The sequence below is a fragment of the Larus michahellis genome, chromosome 4 (genome assembly GCF_964199755.1).
Source record: "Larus michahellis chromosome 4, bLarMic1.1, whole genome shotgun sequence".
Lineage (NCBI taxonomy): Eukaryota > Metazoa > Chordata > Aves > Charadriiformes > Laridae > Larus > Larus michahellis.
The window spans coordinates 55,930,197-55,950,234 of record NC_133899.1 but is presented as its reverse complement, the minus strand read 5'-3'; the positions used below and the strand labels follow the sequence as shown (position 1 = coordinate 55,950,234).

The following is a 20,038-nucleotide window of genomic DNA, read 5'->3' as shown; positions in this document are numbered from 1 at the left end:
GTAATGAAGTGGGCTGAAAGCAGCAGGTGATTTTCAGTGTTAGGTACTGGGATTTAAGTTGACATTTTTCATGAGTAGCTACCCAGGCTCTCTGGACATTGTATTATTCTTTTTTTTCTCCCCAAAGGTAAAACTGTAAACAGTGCATTTACTAAACTCTTGAATTTTCAGTGAACTGCAGCTGACTCTGTAGAATCTTTCTGATACTCTCCTCAGGGTACACTTAAAGGGTTTGAAAAAAAAATCTACAATAAAATAAGGTTCAAACATATTACAAAGAAAGCAAAGCAATTTGGTCAGATCTTTCCAGGACAAATGACCTCTCCAGCATTAGCTAGCTACCTGGTGACAGAAATAATTGGTTGCTATCACTGAAACATTCGAAAGCACAGGTGATGTATACAATTATTTCTGCCAGCACCAGCTGAATAGATTTTGCTACTCAACAAGACCCTTGTAGTCTTTATACAAATGAAGGGCAACCAGAAGTGGAAAAAACTCTATGTAAATACCATGTGAATAGAATTAGCAGGAAAACAAACCAAACCAAACGAGGGAGTATCAACACTACAGTTTGAATCGGAAAATGAGAAGAATACAAAATAATGTTTCTCAAGGAGTCTCTACCAACTGCCTATAGATGCACATACCCAACGTGGGGGACCCTTATAAAGCTACAGGTAGAAGTATTATTTTTATGAAAGGATCACCCGGATCCTTTAATCACATACCTGATAACAACACTATGGCTCACTTCTCATCATTTTTGATAAATACAATGATGGATGCTGCACTTACTGCATTATAAGCCTGTCTTTTAGTAACAACTCCACCTCTCATTGAGCTCCTCCTCTTCGCAAGAGACAAGGTTTAGCACTGCAAAAATACAACCTCATTAGGTTAGGAGGCTTAATCTTGGTCTCCACTTTCTTTACTTTCCTCTCAGGGTGTTCGACTACCACAGTCAAGAAATTAAATCTTTATTAATACAGCTTATACATTTCCCGCCTGCCAAGCTGAAGCAATCTCTACCACATCTATGGATGGCTAAGAAAATGAACTGGTAGGAGAAGAATCACTCCTCCCCACTTCCAAAAATTAAGTCAAAGTCTTATTCTGTTCTGATCCTAGGAACGGGAGATATTACTCTGAGTATTTAATTGGATTCTCCTTTCATCTGCATGGTAAACAGCAGTACCGTGCCCTGGACACCAGACTATGAGCTTGGGTGTCCTATTCCCCATTCTGACATAAAGGGAAATGGTAGACCTGTGTGTACCACAGCAAGAAGATCCTTAATCCGTGGAGCTTCTGAGGAGAACATTCTAATATTTCAAACAGAAAATATCCCTTTAAAACCCTTTTAATTTCTGCTTGCTCTGTTTTCAAATGAGTTTCACCACCTTTTATATTACTTTTTGATCTTTGTATTCAGCTTTAAAGAATCAGTTCAAAATCCAGTTCTGGTCAAAAAATGCCATGAAAGGTTTTCTTTCTGTTGTATATTCACCACAATTTGCCCTTGACTGAATGACAGTCTTTAATTAATTTTTATTCCTATCAGCCATGCAGAACCAAATACATAATAAAAATGAGCTCAACCATAATCTGTTTTTGTGCATCATCAATAAAAGAGCTAACTAGCTAAATTCCACTTGCACAGAAAATTATATTGTCATTAAATCTTCATAACCTTATTGGAAACAACGTATTACACAAGGGTCACTGCCAGCATAATTTGAAGGAGTAACTTTGTAACTTCAAAAGTAGACAGGTTTTCCCCAAGAATTAATATTATGACAGAGGATTAATAATCCTTTATAGAATTTGAAACAACAGAAATAAAAAAATCTATTTGTGACCTCAAGAAGCTTTCACTAGCTTAACCTGAAAATAAGACTAAAACTCAATACTATTCCTACTGACAGTTTTGTGACTAAAAGCTCTCTGAATTTGTATCATTTTATAGTCTGAATCAACAGATTTTACATACAGTATCAAGTTCAAAATAGTCTTTAGGATCTAAGGTCCTGTCTTTACAGACACTAAAATGAAGTGGCCAGACATCTTCATTTGCTCCCTTATAATTATTTATCCATATATGCTAGCATTACTGCCAACGATACAATCACCCAGAAGAGAATGTCCACAGAACATCATGAAAACTTTTTTTTTTAAAAGTTATTTTTTGCAAATCTTAGTATTTGGGTCAAATCTGCCATGATGGCAATCCTTAAAATTTCTTCAGTATTTTTCATGTCCTTACATTACCTTGGTGGTCTTTCTCCAATTTTTTCTCCTTTCAATCATTTATAGCTTCAAGTATCTTACTGAATGAAACACTGCCAGAGAACTTCCCTGTACACGGCAATCTGCTGATTCATAGTATTAAGCTTGTGCAAGAGCTGTCAATACACTTCTGGATGTGCCAAATAACAACACTCTGCCTCCACGACCAATAATTCCCGGATACGGTGGGGAAGTTAGCATGGGCAAGAAACAACTCCTGAAACGCAGTGCCTATGCGCTCTGTTTTGGGGAGTACAGCGTGCACAGGAGGTGTTCCAGGCAAGCTGGCCTCAGTGCCAGTTCCCCAGTCAGTAACAAGCCCGTGGAGATACAGATCACAATTCAGCCTATTAAATACGATCTTTCCAATGCCCTGTGCACCACAGGTGCATCTTGTGCTTTTCCTGCCCAAGAGTGTGCGAAATGTACATACGGATTTATTTAACCTTTCAACATACTTTCTTCAGTAAATCTGCTTTTACAATGATTTGAAGTTCAAAATTTTAAGTACTTTCTGTATTCTTTAGCCCATCAACAGTAGACGTAAACACTTCTTTCTCCTTAGGTTAATTAAATAAGCATAATATATAGCCATTTCATTCTGACACATCAGAATAAAAAACATACATTGCCACTAAGAATTTACTATTATTTATATTTCATATTGGTTATTTTCCTAAAAGAAGTGGGTTCAAATGAAACAAAAAATCATAGGAATACAAACGCACTATCTACTATCAATAGCAGTAGGATTAAGGTCAGCCATGATGTCTTAAAAATGAAAGTGAAATCCTTTTAGTACCTTAAGGTACTGCTCACCATTAGCCTGTAAAAATAGGGTCCTCTTATCAAACTGTAAAACAAACTTTGCCCTCTTTAAACTACTGATCACAGAATCATAGAATCGCTGAGGTTGGAAGGGACCTTTAAGATCATCAAGTCCAACCATTAACCTACCCTGACAAAAACCACTTCTAAACCATGTCCCTAAGTGCCCCATCTACACTTTTTTTAAACACCTCCAGGGATGGTGAATCCACCACCTCCCTGGGCAGCCTATTCCAATGTTTAATAACCCTTTCAGTGAAGAAATGTTTCCTAATATCCAATCTAAACCTCCCCTGACATAACTTGAACCCATTTCCTCTTGTCCTGTCACTTGTCACCAGGGAGAAGAGGTCAGCCCCCATCTCTCTACAACCTCCTTTCAGGTAGTTGTAGAGGGTGATAAGGTCTCCCCTCAGCCTCCTCAGGCTAAACAACCCCAGCTCCCTCAGTCATTCCTCATAAGGTTTGTCCTCCACACCCCTCGCCAGCTTTGTTGCCCTTCTCTGGACCCACTCCAGCACCTCAGTGTCCTTCTTGTAGTGAGGGGCCCAAAACTGGACACAGTACTCGAGGTGGGGCCTCACCAGTGCCCAGTACAGGGGGACGATCACTTCCCTAGTCCTGCTGGCTACACTATTCCTGATACAGGCCAGGATGCTGTTGGCCTTCTTGGCCACCTGGGCACGCTGCTGGCTCATATTCAGCTGCTGTCCACTAACACCCCCAGGTCCTTTTCTGACGGGCAGCTTTTGAGCCACTCCGCCTCAATCCTGTAGCGCTGCATGGGGTTGTTGTGACCCAAGTGCAGGACCCGGCATTTGGCCTTGTTGAACCTCATACCATTTACCTCGGCCCATCAGTCCAGCCTGTCCAGATCCCTCTGCAGAGCCAACCTACTCTCAAGCAGATCAACACTCCCTCCTAGTTTAGTGTCATCTGCAAACTTACTGAGGGTGCCCTAGATCCCCTCATCCAGATCATTGATATAGTTATTAAAGAGAACCGGCCCCAGCACCGAGCCCTGGGGGACACCACTTGTGACTGGACACCAACTGGATCTAACTCCATTTACCACCACTCTCTGGGCATGGGCCTCCAGCCAGTTTTTTACCCAGCGAAGAGTACACCTGTCCAGGCCATGAGCAGCCAGTTTCTCCAGGAGAATGCTGTGGGAAACGGTGTCAAAAGCTTTGCAAAAATCCAGGTAGATAACATCCACAGCTTTTCCCTCATCCACTAAGTGGGTCACCTTATCATAGAAGGAGATCAGGTTTGACAGGCATGACCCGCCTTTCACAGACCCATGCTGACTGGGCCTGATCACCCTGTTCTGCATGCGCCGTGTAATGGCACTGAGGATGATCTGTTCCATGACCTTCCCAGGCACCGAGGTCAGACTGACTGGTCTGTAGTTCCCCAGATCCTCCTTCCAGCCCTTCTTGTGGATGGGTGTCACATTTGCCAACCTCCAGTCAGCTGGGACCTCCCCGGTTGTCCAGGACTGCTCATAAATGATGCAAAGTGGCCTGGTGAGCACTTCCACCAGCTCTTTCAATACCCTTGGGTGGATCCCATCCGGCCCCATAGATTTGTGCACCTCCAGGTGCTGAAGCAGGTCCCTCACCGTTTCCCTTTGGATTACGGGGGCTTCATTCTGCTCCCCATCCCTGTCTTCTAGTTCAGGGGTCTGGGTACTCAGGGAACAACTGGTCCTCCTGCTGAAGACTGAGGCAAAGACAGCATTAAGTACCTCAGCCTTTTCCTCATCCTTGGTCACTATGTTACCGGTCCCATCTACTAGAGGACAGAGATTATCCTTAGTCCTCTTTTTATTGCTAATATATTTATAGAAACTTTTTTTGTTGTCCTTGACAACAGAAGCCAGGTTTAGCTCCAGCTGGGCTTTGGCCCTCCTGATTTTTTCCCTACATAGCTTCACTACCTCTTTGTAGTCGTCTTGAGTGGCCTGCCCTTCCTTCCAAAGGCCATAAATCCTCTTTTTTTCCCTAAGTTGCAACACTAGCTCCCTGTTTAGCCAAGCCGGTCTTTTTCCCCGACGGCTTGTCTTCCGGCACATGGGGAGAGCCTGCTCCTGCGCCTTTAAGACTTCCTTCTTGAAAAACATCCAGGCTTCCTGGGCTCCTTTGCCCTGGAGGACTGCCTCCCAGGGGACTGTGTCAACCAGGCTCCTGAAAAGCCCAAAGTCCTTGCTTCTCGCAGAATCGAAAACTCTATCATTTCATGGTCACTGTTCCCGAGGCAGCTTCCAACCGCCACATCCCCCACAAGACCTTCCCTGTTTACAAACAACAGATCCAGCAGGGCACCTTCCCTAGTTGGCTCTCTCACCAGCTGTGTCAGGAAGTTATCCCCAGTACATTCCAGGAACCTTCTAGACTGTTCCCTCCCTGCTGTATTGTATTCCCAGCAGATGTCCGGCAAATTGAAGTCCCCCATGAGGACAAGAGCTCGTGATCTAGAGACTTCTCCCAGCCGTTTATAGAATATTTCATCTGCCTCCTCATCCCGGTTGGGCGGTCTATAACAGACTCCTACTAAGATATCTGCCTTGTTAGCCCTGCCCCTGATTCTTACCCATAAACAACCTTGATGTGATTAAAGGTCCGTTAACACCCACGTGGAGATGTTTAAATTGTCACTGACTTGGAAAGGTGTATTAAATTACCTAGATTGTTTTGGAAATCTTGACATGTGGTTACTTAATAGTGTTGCTTTAATAAATATGTATCAAGAACTGCATATAAATTCTTAATAAAGGTGCTCTTTTAGAAGATTACTTACTAGATTTTCTTCAGTAAGCTCAGATCCACCCTATTTGAGTACTCAATATTCATTACTAAATTTATCCCTACAATTACCTTTGTGAGACAAGCTTCTCATACTTCATACACAAGAAATTGAAACAGAAATCATAAATGATTTACACAGAGCCCGACAATTGTATCAGAACCCAAGGCACTTGATTCTAGAGTTTTAAGTCCTCTTCACAAATACAAATCTTAACAAGCCAGCCTTTCTCTTTGAAGCAATACATACCCCGTTTGGAGCCATTATGATCCTCACTTCATCAAAAAGATGAAGAGCACCAATATTTTCTTTAAAACAGTAAGGTGAGGTATTGATACATTAAATTTATTCCTTACAGGTGAAGAATGGAAGCATCTTTGATGAAGTAATTAATAAAATTATTTCAAACTGTTCCAAACACCTTCCAGGGCATCTTACATGACAAATAGTTGAAACAGACTTGAGTAAAATTATGTCTCCTCTCCCTTCTACGCAGCCTGTCAGTTGCCCACTCATTCAGAACACGGCTAAATGAGCTCTTAGCCTACAAATGTTTAAGACACAGTGAGCTGATTGTACTACTTGCACTCACTGCCAGAAACAGAGAAGAGTTCCTGCTTCTGACTGCATGTCTCTGTGCTTACTTTCGCATCTTTGGTTATTTCTTCGATCCTCCTGTGAGCTGATTTAACTCTTTAAAACTTAACAGAAATCCAGCAGAAAGATGTACAAATTTCTCTTGTTAAGTCAACAAATGCCAAAGCCTGAGAAGTACCAGAACTTGTAGGCAGAAGGCAGCAGGATTACCCAGTCCAAGCTGAGGGAGCAAGTCTTCCTCCTTTTGGCAATGAGGAAATCAGCTTGTCTATATTCCAAGCAGATTCTGTACATCTTTAATTTCTGTTCTGAGGTTTCAACTTACCACCTGCTTTATGTTACCCCAAGTAGCCTCACTAGAAGGCAGTTACGTTTTTTTGGGAAAATGGAGATGTCAGATCTAACACAGAAGAAAGACTCCTAAAAATCCGTAAATAAGGACAAGGAATTAAAACTGAACTATAGCACGCGTTTACTTTCTGCAGGAAGACAACCTTGCATTATACTAGTAACTGCAATAGGAAAGATATCAAATAAGATTTGCCTAGTGTGTTTATGATAACCCAAGACCATGTTACAACTTTAAGTGACCAAGGCACTATGGCTAGAATGTCTTTTCACACTTGACACACACAGATTCCACCCCTAGATTCAGAAAACAAACAAGTTGGTAGCATTGTAACAAGCATTAGTTCAGCAGCAGATCAATACACTTCTACAAATCACTTTACCACAGGGGAATAACGTTAGGCAATAAGATTTTGTGTCTTGGATTGTTCAGATAACAGGTTTCTGGGGGTGGGGCAGAGTTTTCTATTGAGGAAGGCAGGGGAGTGGTACACTGCATCTGATCCCAATGACAAAGAAATTGCCTGGACCTTGATACATCAGTTCTAAGAAAAAGAGAAGTGTTGAATATTCCATATGCTCCTTCCAAAGTTTTATTAGTATCCTTACAATTCCTGTCAATTTTTTTACTCTGGACTGTTAATAAAGATTTTCATCTTTTCATGACCTGAATTCTCCATTCTCCCTTAAAGATGGATCAAGACCATGAACAGACACAAGGAAAGAAGGCAGAAATATTGCTGTTCTTACCTTTCTAACAAGGAAGAAACCATCAATATAATTAATTACCAAACAAACTGTGACTAAAACAAGTTAATGCAATTTAATTCCCATTCCAATTACTGTTAAACAAAAGTAACTTGTGGCTTGTACTTTCCAGGACAGCATAGTAACAAAGCTAATTGCTCCGTCTTCAAAGAACTGCTCCACGTTTTTCATATGAATTCTTCAGTAAGATGCTGCTGAAAGAGGAGGTTTTTGGGTTTTTTTACAAAGGCAACACATGACACTCATTTCAGTAAATCCTTCCAACAAGAATACCCAAATATCCTTGTCTCTATTGGATATATTTTACTCAATATACAAAACGAAAACAAGACCAAAAATGTGCCGCTTTGCAAAGACTGAAATCCTTCATTGTCCAAAAAACCATTGATTTATTTATTCTCCAACATCTTAAAAGTAGACTTAATCCTATGAATGAATACTTACTCTTTTGTAGCTTTTATGTTTCACAGCATACTTCTAAGTATGTACTCTAAGATAATTTATAGCCCTCCTAAGTGTTTGGCAGAACAAATAAATGCATTAGAATTAATTTTGCTTCAGGTGTACCTTACGTGAATGTTAAATACCATTTTTGGAATCAGATATACATTACCCATACTGAACAGATACTGTTACCTAAGAAGTTAGTAATTGTAAAAATGGAAAAGAACAGCATTTATGCTAAAAAAAAAATACTTATGGACAGTTGCTAGTGGGGTTTGGCAGATATTGCTGCCATTTTAATTTGCAAATATTCATCTAGTGGGAAACAACCAATTTTTTCAACTTTTCTCTGAAGTTACTGGGTAGCTTGAAAAACTATTGCAGTACAGACACACATGGTCAAAGAAAAAAGTTTTGCCAGTGACTTAGCATACCTAGAGACTGCCATATACTTTGGAACATAATTTAAAAGATGCGTGGGGTTTACCTTCCTACTATATTCTTCAGCTTTTTCTTTCGTTTTTAAAATTTTGCTCTGCATTTGGCCTCAAATCATACCATTGATAAGATGAATGCACAGCACACAGAAAACAGTAAGAACCAAAAGTGTTCCAGAAGTGATACACGTGATTTAGAAAGGAAAGAACCAAGATAAACATTCACCATATTATATAGATACCTTGGATTCATAATTAACTTGACAGAGCTTAAAAGACTTTCTGATGCAGGACGCTTTGCTTCCCCCCCTCCCTCAGAGTTTTTAGTAGAAAGTAGATCAGAATAAAACTGGGCAATAAAAAGTATGAAGTGCTTGAACTAAAGTGTACAGGCAGCAAATAATGTAAAATAAAATTATTTTATAGGTAACACACATGACAAGCTGATACAGCAAATTACTTAGTAAACCCACGACTCAATTTTGAAAGGATTGATCATTTCAGAACTCGACAGCAGGTATAAAACATTAAAGCCATCTTAAGACTGAACTCCACTTCTATTATCTTTGAATTTTTTTTATACATTGTCTTATGATTAAGACATTCATTACTGTTTAGTACATCATATAATTTATAATAATTCTCTACAGAACAATATAGTTAATTCAGTATCATCAATAACTTTATACAGATACAGTATTGAAGCCATGTCCTCTTTTGCTTTCTGTCAAGTACAAAACAGCTTATATAGACTATAAAAAGCTACACACCACAGTTGTAGCATACCGTATTTTAAAGTTTACAGTAGTGGCTTTTTGATCTTTCAAGACAAATAAACATGATACCACATAACAAACAGTTGTGCAAACTCAGGCTTAAGAGGAAGACTTAACTACCTCCTTTTTCCAGAACTACTTTTCCCTGCTTTACTGCTGCTACTACCAGACTTGCTGGAAGATTTTGAAGAGAAAAGTCTTGTCATGAATTCAGAGACATCTGGCAGCTCATGGTTGGAATTCAGCATGTTCATTGACTGCTCCATTTCCTGCATGCAAAGATTAGATAACCTTAATAGTTCATAACGATTATGGCTGTTTCTAAGGCATCAATTGAAAGATCAGGAAGATGTCAAATTTTCCCGAATACTGTTTTGCTATTTGTAGTCCTCTAGGGTACATATTGCTACATATTTTTATGCAACCACAGCCAAATGCCCAGCTACGCACAGAAACATAAAATCCCAAAACTAAAAGCACTGGTATATGAAAAAAGGTAACCATGTCTTAAGCAGTCTTACAGGGCAACCACCTGATAAAAAAATAAAATTCTAAAAGAAAAAAATGCCATTACTGATTTTCAGCATTACTTTCCTCCACTTTAAAATTTAAGCTTTTATTTAGATTTTCAGATCTGTGTTCTCATAGGTTTCACATACTTTTGTGTTTTCAAATTAGTATTATTTACGTTACACGTAACAAATTTTTGAAGTTGTTTGAAGGGATTAGATATTTTTATTGCCCTACTTTTTAACATCAACCGTACAGCAGCTAAGTTTTCTTTGTTTCATGAAAGGAAGGATTTTAATGAGACAATATATCCAGCTAAGCTTAATGTAACTTTAGAGTTTAGCATAGTGGCTCTATGAGACAAATTAATACGGTTTAAAACAAACAAACCCTGAAGTACTTTTAATTTATACAACAGCTGAACTGCACATCCACAGTGTGATAATGCTTTTAGTAATTGCCAATTTAATGTGGGACTGTCACCTTCCTCTTCTAGTTATCATTCAGAATGATACAGTTTTAACTGTTTCCATGGTACAAACAAAGCAAAAGCTGTTACGGCAGCCTTTGTTACTGTTACATCTATACTACATCTGTACTTAATGCCTCTACAACACGCACAGTTACTAAATCATTAATTTTCTATACAAACTAGTACTGGTATGCTTTTTATAGGTATCACTTATTTAAAAAAAAAAAAAAAAAAGAAAAATACTCAGTAACCTATAAAGTACTACTGAAGACAGTGGTCATTTAGAAGAAAAGGAGTTTAAATAAACCAAACCCTCAAAAAGCAGCCACCCAAGACAGACAAGGAATACTTCTAAAAATAAGAAAAGATTTGGCAAACACCTTGAATCTCCATTTTGTCCTAGCCTTCTGTTATTCGGCATTGTGCATGATGAAAGGACAATAAATCAGATAATTTAATGACTATTATTAAGACTCCATATCATATACGCTATTGTGACATCGGGATTTAACATTCTTGTAAACTATGTGGTTTAGGTTGATGGGTAAGAGAACCCCACATAATACTCTTCTCAACACAGGACACTTAATTAAATGATGTCTAAAAATGAAGTGCTAGATTTCAAGAGAGTGCAGAAATTAACTAGAAACTTATAAGAAAAATCGCCTTCAAGAAATTTTATTTTATAGAAATTCTGGGAAACACCATTCATACTGTAGTACTTTCAAACCTGCACCAAACAATTTAATTCGGTGTTGTGCTGTTTAACAGCATATCCGTGAGTTGGAAATGTTAGAACTCATTGTCAGAACAGCAACACTGTATTAACTGAGTAAGTGATGCCCATTAAACCTTCTTTAAAAGTCCAGTTTTGGTTTAATTTCTTTTCTGTACCTTAAAATCTCATTATTTTTGTTCTCTATGTCCGCATCAATTGAACATACTTACCCGTCTCATATCAGGATCACTGGTGTTGACAACTTTAGGCAAAAGCACAAATATCAGTAATGGAAGAACCATCATCATCACCTATGCAGAAAACAGCAAATATTTCTTCAGCTTATTTGTTGCTCCAGACATTTTTCAACATACTGACATAAAGCTTTTGGATAAACAGCCAAATTCTAGAACTATTGCATTTTGAGCCGGTAACCCAGTAACAGTAATCCAGTTGTCAGGAAAGAAAGCTGATAAGGAAGTATTATGTTTTAAATAACAGATTTCAAAGTTGGACCATTAAAGCAAATGCACGTTATCTCTTTCAACTGTTAGAATTACAGTCTTGCAATACATTGATCTCCACGCTACTAGAACATCATGTTGTCAAAGGAACCAGACTATGGGCTATTTTCAGAGGACATACATTAACGACGTGGGTATATAGGGAAGCAGAGGTCACAGAAAAACTTTCTATTTGTAAATAAGTAAAAAACAAAGAAACAAAACAATCCTCTCAGAAGCAAACTGTGCACATTTTTTCTCTATTATTTTATTCTTGGTATTCTGAATAATAGCTATACTTGGAAACTTAGCATACTTTTAACCTTTGTATGTTGCTTGTACATACCATAGGGTTCATGAGGAAATCTGTCCATCCCCAAGATTCTCTCTTTATAAAGTATGAAGGAGGTCCAGAAGATTTCATCTGGAGTGGGTATGGCAGCCTGACAACTTCAGAGGTTTTGATGTAATTCACGTATCTTGCTCTAATGAGCAAAAGGTAAATCATTAAAAATATAAATACAATCTTTAACAAAAAAAAAAAAAGATTATTTAATAGTATTCTAAACAGAGTTTTAATAGTAGACTACAAACAAAACCAAAACTATCTGCTAAGCAGTGTCAACTAGGCTTTACCTTTCAGAAGCTAATCTCTCTCATCAGCATACTTTATGGAATCAAATGATAATTTACCTTTTTTCCAGGCTAGCTATTAAGCAGGCTGAAAAACGTGATACGGAAAACAGACCTGCAGATCAGAAACATCAGAGCTATTTGTTCAAATGTGACTCCTGCAAAACATTTTTTCTCACCTTGGTAACCAGCAAGAAAAGCTACAACATCTAAAGAGAAGGCACTGCTTTGAACAGTGTAGTGTAGCTTAAACAGAGGTTGCTCAGGGCAACAATTATTTATATGTGAAGTTAATACTACCTTTTCCTTAAGTGCATTACTTTGAATTTATTGATACTGAATCTCAGTCTTTATTACTTTATAAGGTCTTTCCATAGCTCTTCACTAGTATTCATCACTTAGGCTTAGTATTTACTTGGTATTATCATCTAACTTTGTCACTCTTGAACCATTTTTAATGATTTATGAATATTACCCACCTTGTGCAACTCCAGGGATGACTTCTGTCCATTACAAAAGAAATAATTTATTCCTTCTGAATTTTTCACCAAATACTCATCCATAGAATGTCTTTCCCTCCTACCTTACGACTACATGTTTTCTTCAAAAGCTTTTGAGATTTTCAAGTAGATCTTATCAAACATATCAGTTACCCACATGCTGTTTCATCTTTCTAAGAATTTCAGTGGTTTTTTTAAGGCAGAACTTCCCTTAGAAAAGCCCAGTTGACATTTTCCACATGCATTATGTTTTCTCATGCATCTCCCAACTGTATTCCTCATTATAGCTTCTACCTGTTTGATTGGTAGAGAAGTCAAGCCTACTGGCTCTGCAGACATACACTAGCAATTTAGCTAATGTCAAATTTGCTACCTCTAATCCTCAGATACCAAAACAGTGCTAATTGAGAGGTTATACATGCTATTGTGTCTATTTTACCGAGTTCCTTCCATATTTATTACATATTAATTGTTGCCAATGAGATACTGCGTAACAAAGTATAAAAGTAAAATTTCATAAAGTCTGGGGAAAAAAATGTAAGTACAAACTGTGCTATTATTATTATAAACAGACAGTTTGTACTGTTTTCAGTTTGGGATTTCAATTTTTAACCTTCCCAAAAAATACTGATGCAGCATTTATACTGATGTTTGTATTCCTAAAATGTAACAGCATTTTTTATAAGATACTGTAAAAGAGAAACTTGAAGTTGAGATGCTACATGTGTACCTGTACAAAGAATGAGCTACAAACACGTTCATTTAAATGAAAATCATCTTAATAGATGGGACATTCATTTTTCTGTATTACTTACTGAATCATGTGCAGTTAAAGATTTACAGTTATAGTTGTTATGGAGAACGTATCTGGCCATAACATATTAAAAAAAGGTAACAATGCTACAGAAATACTGCAGGCTGGCAACTACTAGCATTTGCCAGTAACTCTAAGGAGTACCTTATGGAGGTGTAACAGAAATATTTTAGAATTTAGAATTTCATTGTGCCAAGTCTTGACAGAACATTCAGCAGAAAAGAAAGGAAAAAGGGAAGGAGGAAAAAAAACCATACTGGCAAAAGATAAAGTGGTTAACTCATTTATGTCTAGATTTTATTTCCGGATAGCTGCATGAAAAAGTAACGGAAGTAAACAAACAGGACTCTCTTTATCTATTTCCTATTTATCTTTATCTATTTAAGGCCATAAATACGAAAGGAAGAAAGAAATCAGACTTCAGATTTAAACATATGGACTGAAATGGAACATCAGATCTACAGTACTGTTTACATTACTTCTTATACTGTGCTGTCAAGCATACTTAATAGGTCGATACAGAAGCAAATCAGGAAAGGCTCACCTCATTTTGCCTTTTGAAGTTATGTCAACTCGCACAGGCTCAAATTTATGAGCAGGGGATATAACTTCCACTACGTAAGATCCTGAAGGTACATCATGAACGACAAAACTTCCATCTGTCCTGAAAAAACAGTAAGTTCCACTACATTTCAGTATGCTCCAGTACAAAAGAGAGTGTGCTTTACTTTTCGTTAAAGAAGAAACTGTAATAGTATCACTTCATATTATAAAAATATAACAATGACCAAAAGGAAAATTTAAATCGCTTAGCACTTATAGTATCAAGACCCTTAAGATCATAAATGTGTGCCACAAAAGTAGCAGAAATTACCAGTTATGTTAAAGATCTTTTCATGTCCTCAAGCTATTGTCTTGTTGGAGGAATAATTTAACGGCCTAATTAAGTTTTGAAATGCTTACATTTCATGTATTCAAATGATGGCAGAATCAACTTACACTTTCCTCCCTCCTTCCGAAATACATACAATGAAGTTTATGTTGCTTCAGTACTTCTGCTGGAAGCATAACCCCCAAAATTGCCACCCTACATAGTGTGGGCAGATATTAGAGATGACTTGCAATGCAAAAAAATTGCAGTTTGTTCGTTCATTGCAAAATAGAGGTTTTTACTTTTAATTGCTCCCTTTAGGACCAGCCCACGCTGGAAAGCTCTATCACAACAATAAGGAAACTAATAGCTCTGAACATACACACAGAAGGGATTTTTAGGCAGACTGCTTTTATTTTAAAACGTGAAAATTCAATATTCAGTTAAAATTCTTGTAAAAAGATACTTGAAAACTTCATCACCAGCTGCCACTGAATTAAAGTACAGAAGCTTGTTGTTTTCCTCCTACATGCTTCCAGAAGTTTCCAGGAAGAAAAACTTAGTGTTCTCTACCCTTTTGAAATGAATATAAAAGATATCTCTCCTAAAGATAAGACTCAAAATTAAGACAAAAGTTGTTCAAAGAGGGGGAAAAAAGCAATAAAAACTGATACGCTAGAAATTTGTATCAGGAAAACAAACAAATGAAACCTCTTAAAAGTGAACCCTCAAAAAGAATTTTGTCCTTATAGTCACACAAGTTCTATCTCTCAAAGACGTATGTCACTTAAGGACTTTCCCCATCACAAAGGCAGAAGCATATAAACAGTATTGTCTAAGTGGATTTCACTAATACTTTGTGTGATGATTTGATCCCCTAAGAATGCTTACACTATCTTATATTGCAACTGCTGTGGGATGTTTCCCTAGAAATTTCCTTTATTTTTTTCATTTTTTCACAGCATTATTTTAATAAAATTCAATTATATTTTTTTCTAAAGATTTCTTTATATGACACAGCAAATTCTCACTTCATAAACTGGTATCAAACTGCTTTTTTAGAAGAAAAAAAGTTTCATTTTTATTACAGTAGGGAAACTAATCTGATCTATAAAAATGCTTGTACTAGAGAATGACTCTTGAAATACTCAAAAAGAAACTTTGCTATGTCAAATAATTATTTTTCTCTTTTTGATAACTGGAACGACATCCATGTAATATATAGTCAAAACCTGCATGAGAGTTGGTGACAAAAGATGGTGACAAATTTATCTTCTGATATACCAAATACATTTAAATCTGTCACTGAAAATGAAGGATCTTTCTACTGAACCAGAAATACAACTGTTATCTAAGAAAACTGTTCTTTCTTCTAACACAGTCCTTACTAAAAGTATACTGCTATCCACTACTGCGCATATTACAAGTAACAAAAAAAAAAATCCCAACTAACATTAATGCATTTTTCCTAAAATGTACCACGCTTATGGTAGTGCAACATCTACAAATATGTTTATCAAACTGAGTAACTTATGTAATATTCACTGCTTGGCTTTAAGTTAAATCAATATAATTTGATACGTCTATAAATACACGTATCAAATTAATGTAATCAATAGAGCTTGATATCTAGGTTACACTATCATAAATATGGTACGCTCTTAGCTAAGACTATTTCCTCATATTTCAGACAACTCAAGCTCAAGCAAACATTCGGAAGTTTACAAACTCCATGGTATTTATTAAATCAGCTCCTAAATATGATGTCAGGCTCCCAGAGCTTGGTTGTAGTGGCTTATCAGGTGCCACACCGACAAGACTCTGCGGGTTTTGCACAGTCAAAATTCAGTTCAAGTTTTATTGCAGAAGGAATAATTAAAAATGACTAGTATTTACAAGATGGTATATTATATTAATTCCATATAAACTTTCTCATTATAATACATAATTTTAAAAGCAATGTATTACACTGTATTAAAAATACTAAGAATTATTTTAGAACAAGGGTCTACTCTTGAAACTATGAGATTAGTTTTATTCTGAGGATGTTTTCTATGCCTTAATATCTCTAGATCCTTAGCTGATCTGAACATACCCACTACTACCTGAGACTGAATAAGCTAATCTGATTCTTTACAGCTCCCAAATCCATTTGCCTGACGTTGTGTGAGGAAAAAAAGCCGCAGCGTTTGAAATGGCTTTCACTAGTACAGTGAAAAAGGTTTTTCACAGGTACTGTAATAGATAACTACAACTGGAACTTTTGCCACAAACAAACGTTTCTCCAGAATAAGTAAATTCTTAGCTAAAGAGAGGCTCTTAAAAAAGAAGGGACAGAATTTGCACCCACAAAAGTACCTACTGTACTCCACAGTTTGATGCAAACACGGTTTGTTTTGTTGTTTTTTTAAAATGAAAACTCGGTTCCAATTTTTTGACGGCTAAAAAGCTGGCAACTTTGGCCACCAATTTGTTCACGCCTGCGGGAGGCTGAGACCACCACCACCACCTGCAGCAACGCCAGCTTCCCACTGCAGGCCTAGCCGTTCCTAGCGCCTCACGAGGCAGAGCGCAAGCGTACCGGCAAAGCCAAACCGGGACGCGAGATGTTCGTCTCCGCAGCTGTGCGCCGCCACCCGGGACAAGGCCGCTGCCTCGCAGGGCGCTGCTCCCGCTCCGCCACAGCTCGCCGCCATCTTACGGCCTGTCGGAGGCGCGGAGCAGATCTCCGAGCGCCACCGGGCGACGGCAGACCCAGCCCGGCGAGGGGACGCGTGCTTCCCCGCCGGGCCCCAGCCCCCCGCCCCGCCCGCCGCTCACTTCAGGAAGCCGACGTGCTCCTCCCCGTCCACCAGCACCCGGGCCCCGGCGATCCAGTCCTGCGGCTTCACCCCTGGCACCACGGCCCGGCCCTCGATCTTAAACCGCTCCCCTGGGCCCGCGACGCCCGGCGACTCCGCTGCCCCGACCGCCTCCGAGCCACAGGCGCCGTCGGGCAGCGGCGAGGCACAGAGCCAGAGCAGCAGCACCAGCGACAGCGCCGGCCGGACCGCCCCGCTACCCACCGCCATCGCGCCGCCAGCTCCGCGCATGCGCCGAGCGCCACCCGCCGCGCGGGGAGCCGGACCGCGGACCTGCTGCGCGTGCGCACCAGGAGGGCGGCAAGGGGAGCCGGCGCCGAGCGCATGCGCACGAGAGAGGGTGGGGAGCCCTCCGGTGACGGAACCAGCGCCGGCCAATAGGAGGGAGCGGGGACGCGTGCTGAGGCGGAAGCGCTGCTGCGGTCGGGGCTCGGGTGGAGGCGCTGGCCCAAGCGCCCTTCGCCGGGCGCCTCGGCTCGGCCTACGCGTGGCGGGAGTGCGGGGCCCGGGCTGCCCTGCTGCCCGCCTGAAAGAGCGCAGGCCGCGGGGAAGCCTCTCAACTCGGGCAGAGCGCCGGCGGGGCCGCAGGGGCACCTGCCTCTCAGTAGCGCCAACGCAGAGGCCACAGGGCTGGCTGGCTATGGGCATAGACTAGATACACCCATTATGACCACCACAGGTGGTTATCGCTTGGGCGGGGTTTCGGGAGATAAAAGATCAGGTTGGCACCTGGGAAGGAGGGAGCGCACCATCACATGCTCTTGGGCCCTAAAAGCAGCACAGTTACTATAAACATCTTGCAGTGCTTGCTCTGATTCTGCAGCACGGGTAACTTGCAGTCTGGATAATCTGTGTCCATACACAATTCTTCAACAATTTGTCTATTCCAAGATGACAAATGTAGTGGGTGTTGGGAGGGCAGAGAGGGCTCCTTTGTTTTCCAGTTTGTGAGTAAAAGTGTAAGATAATTTGCCACTTAAAATGTGGAAGGATACAAACACAAACCTGAAGAATATAAATGTGTAAGAAGTAGACATATCCTTCTTGGTAACAGATGGATCCATTCAGAATTAAGATGTTTTAGTTTTAAGTTAAATAAAAATAGTTATCATGCAAAGAATAATAATCAAGCTTTTTCTAGGAAAAAGTTACCAAAAGAAAAAAAAAAATTCGTCATTAAATCAAGGCCTGAAGTGTGGTTTTTTTAACCAATGACTTACAGTACTGCAGTTTATTTCTGATGAATAACTAGAACATGTTGACAGTACAATAGTATGAAAAGCTGTTACTTAGTGGGCAGTCGCAGAGTTACAGGAGAAACCAAGACGGCTGTAATGCCTCCCCTACCCCTGTTTTCCCTTTACACAGCATGTCCTGTTACATCATACGTGTTCGTTGTCATATTGTGGCTACCTTTGCTTCCTTTTTACCTCTTTTATGTCAGAGTTAATTACTAACCACATTGAAAACATTTAATTATTAAGGAAGATCATGTTAGAGATGATGAACCTGGTCATCAGTTGATACTCAATAAAAACATTATAGTCGGTATGACTTTGAAAGCCTATGTCATCCCATGTGAGCGGGATAATGTGAATTATTTCTCTGGTAGTATTTTTGAGATTTGTCTACTTTGGAGACAACCAGGAAGACATATGATCAATGAGGTGCTTCTGTCACATAAACTCAAAATAGCAAGGAACTCCATCAGTTTTGAGGGTGGAAACCTAAGAATGCGAGAACTGAAGAGCGTTAGAAAGTAGCCTCTCTGAATTGAATAACTTTGAGCGTCACTTTTTTCAGTTTTTGTTAACGAAGCGGGTACTTACCAATAGAACCACTAAATAGTAGGATTCATGTTAAAGTCAGAGACACAACGCTGTTTCCAGTATAACGCCACAGAAAGACATCATCTTCATATCGATATCTCATGTTACTAGTTTTTATATGCAGTTAGTGTAAAAATGCTCCTATTTTTTAAATATCCTCAAGGGACTGTATTAGAATGCTGTCAGACCACATAGAATGGTCATGACCTCCATTTTAAGTTTTACGGATTTCCTCAATCAAAGAATTTATTAACCTAAATAATACAGTTGCTTGGTTTAAAGCCTTGTGAATCTAAAGAAAAGGAAACCTCATTTGTTCTTTCATACTCTAATCCAGGAAGCTTCTCTCGGTATCATCCTGCCAGCAAACTGACAAGTTAGTTGAACAGCCTCTTGGCTAGAATCCCACCCTCATGTAGAAACCCTGACTGGGCCCAGCTTTCATTGCAGAAGCATATCTCCGCTTTTACATATGCAAAGTTTCTAATGCCTGTATTGGCATGCAACCATTTTAATGTTAGGCAAACAGTCCCTTCTCATCTCACTGTGAAACTTCTTTACATATTAATAGCACTATTTCATACAAACAGATAAATGGGTTAACATATTTTTAAGGGTACACAACTGAGAAAATAATTTGGTTGATTACTGCCTTTCAGTTAAGACTAGCTGTAAGAGCATCTCATTTGAGTGGGTTGCGCAATGCTATTTGTGAGTTTTGATATCACGCTGTGTTTGCCTTCTAGGTAAAAAGAACAGCACCCCAAAAAAGTAGTATAAATGGAAACAAAGAAATAAAAATATCCAGGTATAAATTTATCAAAATATAACCAAGTATAACCAACTACTCATTTTCCTAGTACCTCATCTGGGAGATGCCACCTGTTTTTTCTGGAAGTAAAGTTGTGTCTGCAGCTTGGTGTCAAGCAAATACTTGATCAGAAAAGACAGATGAAACTGCCAATCAACAGTTTCAGTTCAATTGAAACAAGCGAACAATTCCATCAGCCTCCTGAGAGTGATGATGGATCT

At 39.2% G+C, this 20,038-nt stretch overlaps 1 protein-coding gene across 3 annotated transcripts; it reads right to left on the bottom strand.

Annotated features, from left to right (window-relative positions):
• Positions 1-7,670: 7,670 nt before the first annotated feature.
• EMC7 (ER membrane protein complex subunit 7) lies at positions 7,671-19,776 on the bottom strand. Of its 3 annotated transcripts, none has more exons than XM_074584973.1 (6): positions 17,137-19,776; positions 13,990-14,109; positions 11,845-11,983; positions 11,226-11,306; positions 9,416-9,564; positions 7,671-7,832 (listed from the first exon to the last, which is right to left on the bottom strand). In XM_074584973.1, the coding sequence occupies exons 1-6, from the start codon at positions 17,823-17,825 to the stop codon at positions 7,784-7,786; spliced, it is 1,227 nt and encodes a 408-aa protein (XP_074441074.1). In that variant the 5' UTR covers positions 17,826-19,776; the 3' UTR covers positions 7,671-7,783. The 3 variants fall into 3 exon arrangements, with proteins under 3 accessions (XP_074441074.1, XP_074441075.1, XP_074441076.1); XM_074584974.1 differs by having other exon boundaries at positions 7,671-7,829; XM_074584975.1 differs by lacking the exon at positions 7,671-7,832 and having other exon boundaries at positions 8,920-9,564.
• Between the last annotated feature and the right edge of the window lie 262 nt (positions 19,777-20,038).

Coding starts and splice junctions, on each gene's coding strand:
- EMC7 (XM_074584973.1), bottom strand. CDS start 17,825: ATGCCCATAGCCAGCCAGCCCTGTGGCCTCTGCGTTGGCGCTACTGAG. Junction 14,110..17,136: donor GAGCACGTCGGCTTCCTGAA/GTGAGCGGCGGG, acceptor CTGTTTTTTCAG/GACAGATGGAAGTTTTGTCG. Junction 7,833..9,415: donor AGTAGTTCTGGAAAAAGGAG/GTAGTTAAGTCT, acceptor CTCCTCTTTCAG/CAGCATCTTACTGAAGAATT.